Below are 9,302 nucleotides of genomic sequence, written 5' to 3'. Positions count from 1 at the left end.
GGGGTCGTATGTGAGCGTGTCGGATGGAGGGTGGCGGGGCACGAGCCTGTTGGAGCGTGTCGAGATGGCAGTGATTGAGCACGCGATTGGAGGCGACGCGGATGAAAAGGCAGCGAGTACGACGACGACAGCGACAGCGACGACGACGACAGCGACAGCGACGACGACGACGGCCGATCGAGCACGCCGAGGCTCTGGTGGTGGTCTTGATTACCGGGCTTGGCGTGGTGTGCGGCATTTGATTGATGCGAGTGCGGCGGTAGGAACGATGTATGAGGTGCACTTGCGGGTGGCGGACGCGAGCGGCAACGTTGGGAGGACGAGTTTCAACATGACGGTTGTGGACACTGTGGCGCCTCGGCTTGAGCTGCTGTTTGGAGAGTACCGGCATGATGAGGCGAGTGGGACGACGTATGTTGTGGGGGGAGCGGAGTATGTTGAGCCCGGATGGGAGGCGTACGACGACTATGCCGGGGACGTGAGCGGTCGTGTGAAACAGGCGGTTGTATTGCGATCATCGGACACTGCTACGGCTACGGCTAAGGACACAGCCACGAAGACGGACATGGACATGGATGCGGGCGGTGATGCAGGCTCTGGTGCGGGGACACGGTGGATGATTGTGGCGTACAGCGTGCAGGACGACCACCAGAATGTGATGAGGGTGAATCGTACAGTTGTGTTTGAGGCGGAGCCATCGGGGCCACCGTCGTCATCATCGTCGTCGACGTCATCTGGCGGAGGGCTTTCGGGTGCGACGCTGGGGGCGAGCGTGGGAGGCATTCTTATTGTGGTGGTGGTGTTTATTTTGTTTGTGGTGTGGCGTCGTCGTCGCGGCGGGGGCGGTGGGCGAGCGGAACTTGGGCTCAAGACGGCGCGGATGGTGCATGAGCTGGACGACGGGACGATGGCGGGAGCTGTGAACCCGATGTATGATGAGGATGTTGGGTTGTGGCAGCTTGGGGTGGTGCCGAGCGGAGTGACTGAGCAGGAGCTGTATGGTGATGTGGAGGCGTTTGACGAACCAGATGCTCAGAACTCAGACGCTGAGACTGGAACATCCTCCGGCGTCAAGGCCAATGTCATTCTAAACCCTGGCTACCGGGGTCAAAGCTTGTATCATCATTTGGAAGCTTCAACGGAGCCGCGTGGCGCGTACCAGTCGGAGCCCTCTTATGCCAGCCTTCAGCGTTCGTCAGACTCTCATGTGCTAGCACCTTTGCAGAACCCAGCCTATGAAGGTCATTCCGCTGAGTACTTTGATCCTCCAGCCGCTGGGACGCCACAATCCCCTTTTTCAGAGGAGTCCTTGGACGAAGGCGATGATTATCACGCTTTCGATGATCCCCACTATATCGAAACAGTGTCAAATCCCGTCGATGACCCAGTAGAGGACTTCTCGCTCCTGTCGCTCGCGATCAATGATGAGGAGTACCTAGATGTTGCTTCAAACTAGATATGTTGTTCTTGTCACACAACGCTAGTTTGTTTTAATTTTCATGTTAGTAGGTTCTCGTCGTCTCTTCCTTTTTGACGATTGTTTAGTCTCGGCCCACCCGAACGTGCTTGGTTTTATGTTTGATGTGGGCTTGCTTTATCCGATTTACAGTTCTTAGTTGTTGTTGCAGACATCGTTGGTTAAAAAATCCATTGTCATGTTAAAGGGCCGCCCTTTGAATCACACTTGAGCTGACTGTCGCTCTCGAAATGGGGAGCATCCTGATTTGTGCGTTGTTTGTTGGACGATGGTATACGAGTCTTGAGGTGATTCCACGGAAAACAGTCATCATCGCGGACGATACTCACCATCGCGAACGACAGTCGGGAGATGTGCAAAGCAAAAAGTGTTTGGGAGTTGGGGCCAGGGTTAGGGTTAGGGTTAGGGTTTGGGTTAGGGTGTGTGTGGAGCGGAAGGGGGGAGGTTGGCTCCTCTCTCGTAGATTGGGATTCCAGAAAACGGGCCGCAATCGAAGAGCTTCGATCAAGTGCCCGAGCAAGGCAGGCAACTGAGTGAAGCCGAGGGGAGAGGCAGTTGTGTTGGGGTCCATCCGGTTTGGAGAGCTGGCAATGGCGCAGAGCACTCTGTGTGTGTGTGTGTGTGTGTGTGTGTGTGTTTGGTATGACATCGGTTTGGACACACTTTTACAGAGAGAGAGAGAAGAATCGTGTGTGACATGCATATTTCTCTCTTTTTGCTGACATCCAAAACCATAACAGCAAAACCCATAAAAAAAAATGCGCCGGTTGAGTGGAAAGGTTGGTGCCGTGCCTTGAAAGTGTTGCTACCTCTCTGTGCTCGGTGCGCTTTGGGTACAGAAAGGGCAGCGTGTGTGTCTGTGTCTGTGTCTGTGTCTGTGCGCACATGTGTCTGTGCGCACGCGTGTCGCGCGTGTGTGATTGTGTGATGGTGTTGGTGGGGTTAACAGTTGGAAAGGGAGGTTGTGGCCTCTGAGGTGAAGGCGTGGCAAGCTGGCCTTGGATACGGGGTCAAGGGCAGCGCCTCTCACGTGCACGCATTGAAGTAAGGATCGCAGCTGACACCGCGCATGTATATGGAACAAATTGTCTATAGCTGCTCTTGGAGCTGGCTCATCGAGCCACGCGCGAGGAGCTAGCCCACATCAAGGTCCTCGGTGCTGCCCAACAAGAACTAGGTGAGCGCGAACCATTCCACATTGGGTTTTGGCAGTTTGGGAGACATCCCTTTCGCATCGGGTTCCATGATGAGAGAATGCACGAGAAAGGCGGGGGAACAGGGAGGTGGAGTTGGTGAAGCCGCCGAGGACACACGGTCCCTCTCTTGCAGGCAAGGAGGCCTGGATACTCACCCACAACCTTGATGATGCTGGATGCGGTTGCTGTGGACAGCCACACTGGACGCACTTCAGCTTTGCCATGACCTTCAAGTATTGCTGGCAAGTCACAACACGCTGATTCGCCTTCCCACATTTCGCCTTCAAGCACTATGGCATATTGATCTGAGCAACAACCAGGTCTGTAGCTCCCCATATCGAACTTGATCCTTCCGAAGGAGAACGTGACACTCAAACCCAATCTGCTTCCGCTTGCCTTCCATTGCGTGCTTTCCACAGCTGGCCGAGGTGGATGCATTGGTGGCTTATTCTTGCCTCGGCTTTGTTAATCTTGCCAACAACATGCTCGATTGGCACGGCATTGCGCGCCTTCAAGAGGTCAACATTGCCTGGCTTGTCTTGGCTGGCAATCCAGTTGAGGTGGATCCCCACTGTAAGACTTCGATTTGCGCACCAAAACCTTACCCTCGATGGCTTCAAGCAATCGTACACAAGAAAAGCTCAAGAGCGTGTGGGGTTGTCGCTTTAGACCAAGTTAAGGTTTTGCACCACCTTCCTCGCGTTTGGGCCCTGGATGGCCGTCTCGTCACCCCACGCCAACGTAAACGCTGTCGCGAATTGGTTGCACGGCATGGGTGGAAGGTACGCTTTAGCTTTGTGATCCTCAACTTGCCCGTCGCTCAAGTCAACCAACGAGGCCTCATAGACTCTTTCCGCACTGCGAAACACCAACGTTTCTGGGTCATGGCTCTATATTTAGTTGGCCATGCCATTGCGCAGCATGCAGTTACCACCCAGCCCACAAGCAGTGGACATGGCACGCGCCGTGCCCTTGCACCTCGAGGAAGCTCAAGGTACAGCATCGGCCCGCCGCTCCTGGACATTGGGCACCATGGTCTTCGACCGCGCAAATTGACCTGCACGATGACCCTTGGCCTCTGCCCAGGTGGCGTGTGCACTCGGCGCCTGCAGCACATTGCCCGCATCTGGGATCAAGATCGAGCTCGCATTTTTCGTGACACCACCACCACTTCATCTGCATCTGCTGCTCAAAGCGAGAAGAAATCCTCGCCACCCAGTGCCAACCTAGCCGAAGCCATTCTGGCCATGCCCTCAATGCGGCGCAACGTCGTGTATATGTTAATTGCGGTACGTTCTCCACGTTTTGCAAAACCGCCCTTTCTGACTTTATCTACATGAATTACCAATGCATGGCCTTGCCTTCGTCTCATCTGAAACTTGCAGGCAACCCTCTTTTATGACATCCCTTCAGATTTGATGCGTGAGGCCGTGGCAGTGCACGAGGAACTTGATGGATTTGTTTGGCAAGCCTTTCAAATAGGCCCTGAAGGTCGCGCTCAACTGGCCTGTATGCTGGCTTCCAAACTCGAGCTCGAGCTTGAGGAGCGGGGCGAGGTGCGCCGTGCGCCCTCGAATAAACCCAAATGCCGTCCAATGTCCATGATTGGGGTCAGCTCATGCATCTTCCTCAACATTGTGTCCTGGTGTTTTCCCTCTTTTTCTTGAATAGACGCAAGAGGATCTGCCTCGTGAGCTGCAGCAAGACCTGGCGCGCATGATGATGCACGCTCTCCGCTGCGTGTATGGTGTCGACGGTGATGCTGGTTCTCGGCTCAGTGCACGACAAGTGCGCTCCTCACGCGTGTAAGCAGACTTTTGTTCTTCTCATGCTACTGCTGAGCACATGCATCAGTCACGTCGCATTCACGTGGCATGTTGGGTGACATGCTTCTCGCGCATGCAGCTATTCCAATCCCACCCATGCCGCCTATTCCAAAGCCATGGATTCAAACCTGCTGGCGGTGGAGTTTGCTCGTCTGCTTGTCGTACTGCCTCGCGCCATTCCCTATTTGTTGAACGGAAGTAGCCGTGGTAAGTGTGCATGGGGGCTGTTCCAGACGCAACTTGATGTGACACCAACTGGATGTAACCCTCGCCTGTTACTGCATGCTCTCATGTTGATAGGATTGACCCAGTTGCTGGCCGATGCCACGTTGGATGAGACCACAGCTGCACGCATTCGTTCGCAGTTGCAAGTGGCGCTGCAGGAAGAGGCCTGGGACCGTGATGACAGCAATGGCACCGCGGACGGTGAAAGTGCCGAGGAGCAGCCGGATGAGCCGTATGGCCTTGATGAGGACATTGAGGAGGAAGGGCAGTTCATCACGGACGGAGATGTCGCATCCGAAGTCGAGACTGACATGGAGCCTTCTCCCGAGGTGCGTTTGATTCTTGATTCCTGTTTGCCTGGCTGAACATGACGTGTGATTTTGGCTCTGGTCAGCCATGGGTGGCTGTGTGGGTCAGGTGCTGGCTTTGCATCGACCAACAAAGGGCTCAGCATATCGTTCTTTGGTAAAATGACAAATGACTTTGGCCATGCAGAATACGCTGTGGGTTCGGTTTCGTGACCTGGCAACGCAACTGTTTGCGTCGTTGGAGCCAGTCCCTAGTAGCGCTGCCCCAATGGCTCAACTGGTAGGTGATGCTACACAGATTGGGGTCATGTCTTGGCAAAGGGCGGAATTGTCCACAGTTGTTTTCCCGTCCTAGCTCATGCAACAGCATTTTTTCTAGGCTGAGCCCCGTCCAGGGGACCCGGTGATGGTGGGGGAGGAGGAAGCTCTGGTCGTTGCAGTGCAGCGCCACGCACAGCCCATGGTCGTCTTGAGCAACCTGGGGGATGGTCGACAGGCCGTGCCAATGTCTTTGCTACAGTGGGATGGTCAAGGCTGGTGCTTTACTCAAACCAAGCCACGAGTTCAAACGGCAGCAGCCGTGCAAACTTTGACACCGGATCCTGAGTTGCCTGAACCTGCACCAGCGCGGCATCCCAACACCTCATTCAACTACTTTGAGGCCAAACGACCGGGCGCACGACCTGCTCGATGGTCGCGACTGCACGGGTACCAGCGCACAGGGTTGGCCACTCGAATGGGAACGTCCTCTTTTACCCGACAGCGCTTTGCAGCAGCGCACGCCAACACCCGACTGGCAGGCGCAATGCACAAGGCTGCTGATGAGAGCGACATTGGTACTGGGGGTGTCAAGTCGGCTGGGGCCGAGACTGACAAGGCCGACGGTTTGCCCACGGCTCAAGTCGATATTTTTGTGCCCCAACCAACTATGGAAGTGGATACGGAGGCGGACGTCAGCGCGGCAGAGAGATCTGCGCTGGGTGCAGGTGAAGATGGCGATGTGGGTATTCTTGAAACGCCTTCGCAGAGCACTAGCTTGATGCTGCTCTCGGCACCGACGTTGAATGGTTTGGGTCATGGGCCTTACTTGGCACCAATCTCTCCCGCCCCCAACATGTCGTGGCGGCGCTCAACTGGGCAGACCCCTCCGCCTGCATGCGATGTTGATCCAATGGTTTTGCATGCCATCCTATCGAGCAGCCCCGAGCCAATGGATTTTGCACGCCGCGTCGCTGGGTACGTCACTTTGCATGCTCACCGTAGAGCTTTCGCGCTAGCTAGCACCGTCTATACTTACTTCTCGGTTTGCTCCACTCCATGATGTTCTTGTAGAGATCGAGCATTGGTACGAGACAAGCTATCGTCCCCCTCCTCGTCCTGCGCGAGCGTTGGCCCAGGGACGGAGGGGCGAAGTGAGGGTGATGCCCATTTGGCACACCGTGATAGCCTTTCTATGCCACGACCACGGTCCCCGCACACACGACCTGGTACCCACACGTCTGTACACTCGATGAGTGCGTCGATACCCACAACACCCGCCTTTCGTGCCCACCGGCCTGCCTTGAGCCACTCGGGCCGGCTATCAGGGCGCCACTCAGGGCGCCGCTTGGGTAGTAGTGCTCCAGAACTGGGTTCAGCAGTCGGAAATGTGCGTTCCAACGCGTCTGCCTCTTTGCAACGATCCCGGCCCCAGTGGGGCCAAGAGTTTGCCATGCTTATTGTAGGCCAGCCAGCCGACCGCTGAGCAGGTACATTGTTAATCAGACCAATGATATTATTACTACTTGATTATGACATGTCATGCTTCTGTCATTCTTTTAATTGAGTCGAGACGAGTGTGGAAGCCGTGGATGCAATGCCCTTCATCTTGGTCGATCGGACTGCCTATCAATCTTGTTTGCTGCGGTCTGATGGAGCGGGTCGGCAGCAGAGCCAGTCCCACCAGCTTCGGCGGTGGCGATCTATTCCATGGGAAATCTGGATTATATCCAAAGGCCAACTTGAATGAGTTGGACAAATTCAAAGCAAGCGAGTTCAGGCACGGGCGCCTTCTGTCGGACCGAGCCGTTGCGAGGCCTCTAAGGGATGGTCTCACCTTCATGAGATTATCAAATTGGAGGGCAGCCAAGTGATCGTGCTCAAAGGGATAGTCAGCGCCCAGGCGTTGAGCAACAGCAAGGCCAGAGATGATGGCCAGCTCGTGCGTGTTGAAGAGTGTCCAGGAGCCAGCGTACCAAGTGTGCTGTCGCAACGACATCCATATGAGATGATGCACGAGAGCAGCGGCTCGGGCATGTGGCAAGCCGATATGAGGAAGAACTGACCTGGCGACCTTGTAGAAAGCGCACCCAGGGCACAACACGGAAGAAATGTTTCCAAGTGTGTGACATTTGCTTCCACCACTTTTTAATTAGTATCTAGGGTAAACCACAACAATTTACAAGAAGCGCATGATGCCTTGCTTCAATAAAGCTCACTCCAAACACCAATAGAGTAGCGGCTCTCGCGAGGGCAGCTGGTTGAGTTGGATGCCTTTCAAGGACATCCGACTCCAACTTTTTGCGGCCAACGCAAAGCACGCACCTTGTTGGGATCAATTTCGTCCCACGTCCAGCGGTCTCGGATCTGGTCATTGAGAAATATGGTCTGATAGATGTTGCGTCCTGGGGATATGACAGAAAAGCTTGTCAGAGTAGAGAGCACACCAAATCCATCACCCCAGCGAGTTGAACCTACCAGTGCCGTCCAGTTGCTTTTGGTAGTTGGAGAGGTTGAAGGCCATTTCTATCACCTCGCTGTCCTCAGGGTCCGTGCGCACAAAATACATGTCTCCGCGCTCATTATCAAACTCGTAATGCCGGCGCATGTACTATTTTGAGCCACGCGGGATTCACGATGGTCGACGTGTTTAGCGTCAGTTTTGCTAGACGAATCAGAGCAGCAAAGAACAGGTTTGACCACCAATTGCGGTTTTGATACCTCCTCGTCTTCATGGGTAACAGAGATGTCGTTGTAGTAGGTGACGCTACCCAGCACGCGGCGCTCAGCCCATCTAAAAGGCATGGTTGGGCAATAGGTGCGAGTGTGGGGTGAGACCACACAAGAAGGAAGGCGGTGCACAAAGCTCCAAGAGCTTTTCTCCACTGTGGCATCAAGATCGAGGGCGTCAAGACGGACCGGGTGCTCGTTAGCATCTTGAGCGGGGTGTCGGCATCGGTGGCAAAGACAATTTCATCAAATGCAAATGTGGAGCCGTCATCGGTTGTCACCAGCACGTCTCGGCGGCGGCGTTCAACGCGAACAACAGCTTGGTTGAGGCGCACATCAGCATTGCACTTTTCAGCAAGGCGCGCATAGACGTCACTCAGCTTGTCAAAGGCCAAAAAGTCAGGCGTCTGGTGAAGGAGATATTCAGGGTCATAATCAAACAGCCGAATGTCCGGATCCAAAAAGACGCGGGCGACGACGACGGCTGAGACCTCCGGAGTTTGGTTTCCCGTGCCAAAGAAAAGGGCTGTCAGCGGGAATACCAGATGGTCGCGGAAGGACTTGGAGAAGTTGAACCAGCGCAGGACGGTGCGAATGCGCACAAAGGCATAGAACCATTCGCGGTTCTTGATGCGTTGCAGGACCTGGCCGAAGCGTTCAATTTCTTCGCGGTGGGCCAAGACCAGTGATGTCGGGGCAATATTATTCCAAGCTGTTTCGCCCTTGCCAAAGGCCACCTGGGTGCGCCGCGCATCAAGTTGGTTGAGCAGGGTCGGTTCAGGTAGGCGAAAGAGCATGGGCGGCGAGCGGCACCAAGGTCTCTCGGACAAGACAGGGCTGAATGAACAGGGCTTCAAATCTGACCTTGAGATGTACATGGTGATGTTCAAAGCCTAGCTCGCGGTGCAAGAGCAGCGTATTGCGATACGAGGGGGCGGCGCCTTGTACCCCATCATTGATCCAATGCCCCTGTCCAACATCTTCAGAGGTGCTGACACCGCCTGCCCAGCCATTCTTGTCAAAGACGGTGACCTCAAACTTGTCAGGGTGTCGCCCCAAGCTCCAGGCCGTGGCTAGGCCGGCTGCACCGGCGCCCACCACACACACGCGCTTGCGCTCTCCTGCTGCAGCCAGCCTTTCTCGTGACATGGTGCCGATCGGCCGGTGAAGAACAGTGGCTCTCAGAAACACCCTCGATACAATGCAAAAGCTGCGTCAAAGAGAAGTGGCCGGGTATCCAAGTCGTCGAAGAAAATACCTCTGCCCGCCAGGCGCTGCAAGA

General features: G+C 55.1%; 3 protein-coding genes across 3 annotated transcripts in view; 2 read left to right on the top strand and 1 right to left on the bottom strand.

Annotated features, from left to right (window-relative positions):
* Positions 1-64: 64 nt before the first annotated feature.
* Positions 65-1,456, top strand: MONBRDRAFT_9344 (uncharacterized protein; the record flags this gene model as incomplete). The annotated part of the gene is made up of 1 exon (XM_001747100.1): positions 65-1,456. One exon carries the CDS (start codon positions 65-67, stop codon positions 1,454-1,456), a length of 1,392 nt encoding a protein of 463 aa, XP_001747152.1.
* A 1,393-nt stretch (positions 1,457-2,849) lies between these two features.
* Positions 2,850-5,089, top strand: MONBRDRAFT_26605 (uncharacterized protein; the record flags this gene model as incomplete). Its single annotated transcript, XM_001747099.1, has 8 exons — positions 2,850-2,993; positions 3,093-3,246; positions 3,574-3,667; positions 3,869-3,962; positions 4,059-4,229; positions 4,345-4,478; positions 4,579-4,706; positions 4,800-5,089. 8 exons carry the CDS (start codon positions 2,850-2,852, stop codon positions 5,087-5,089), a joined length of 1,209 nt encoding a protein of 402 aa, XP_001747151.1.
* A 1,805-nt stretch (positions 5,090-6,894) lies between these two features.
* Positions 6,895-9,302, bottom strand: part of MONBRDRAFT_32980 (uncharacterized protein) — a gene marked incomplete at both ends in the record, with an annotated part of 4,262 nt that continues 1,854 nt past the window's right edge. Inside the window, 8 exons of the mRNA XM_001746972.1 lie at positions 6,895-6,993; positions 7,128-7,274; positions 7,357-7,449; positions 7,616-7,695; positions 7,769-7,901; positions 8,012-8,084; positions 8,210-8,757; positions 8,885-9,230. Of these exons, the coding sequence (XP_001747024.1) occupies positions 6,895-6,993; positions 7,128-7,274; positions 7,357-7,449; positions 7,616-7,695; positions 7,769-7,901; positions 8,012-8,084; positions 8,210-8,757; positions 8,885-9,230 (1,519 nt within the window). The remainder of the gene's footprint in view (positions 6,994-7,127; positions 7,275-7,356; positions 7,450-7,615; positions 7,696-7,768; positions 7,902-8,011; positions 8,085-8,209; positions 8,758-8,884; positions 9,231-9,302) is intronic.

The sequence above is a fragment of the Monosiga brevicollis genome, genomic scaffold, assembly GCF_000002865.3.
Source record: "Monosiga brevicollis MX1 MONBRscaffold_15 genomic scaffold, whole genome shotgun sequence".
NCBI lineage: Eukaryota > Choanoflagellata > Craspedida > Salpingoecidae > Monosiga > Monosiga brevicollis.
This window is presented reverse-complemented; position numbering and strand designations above follow the sequence as displayed.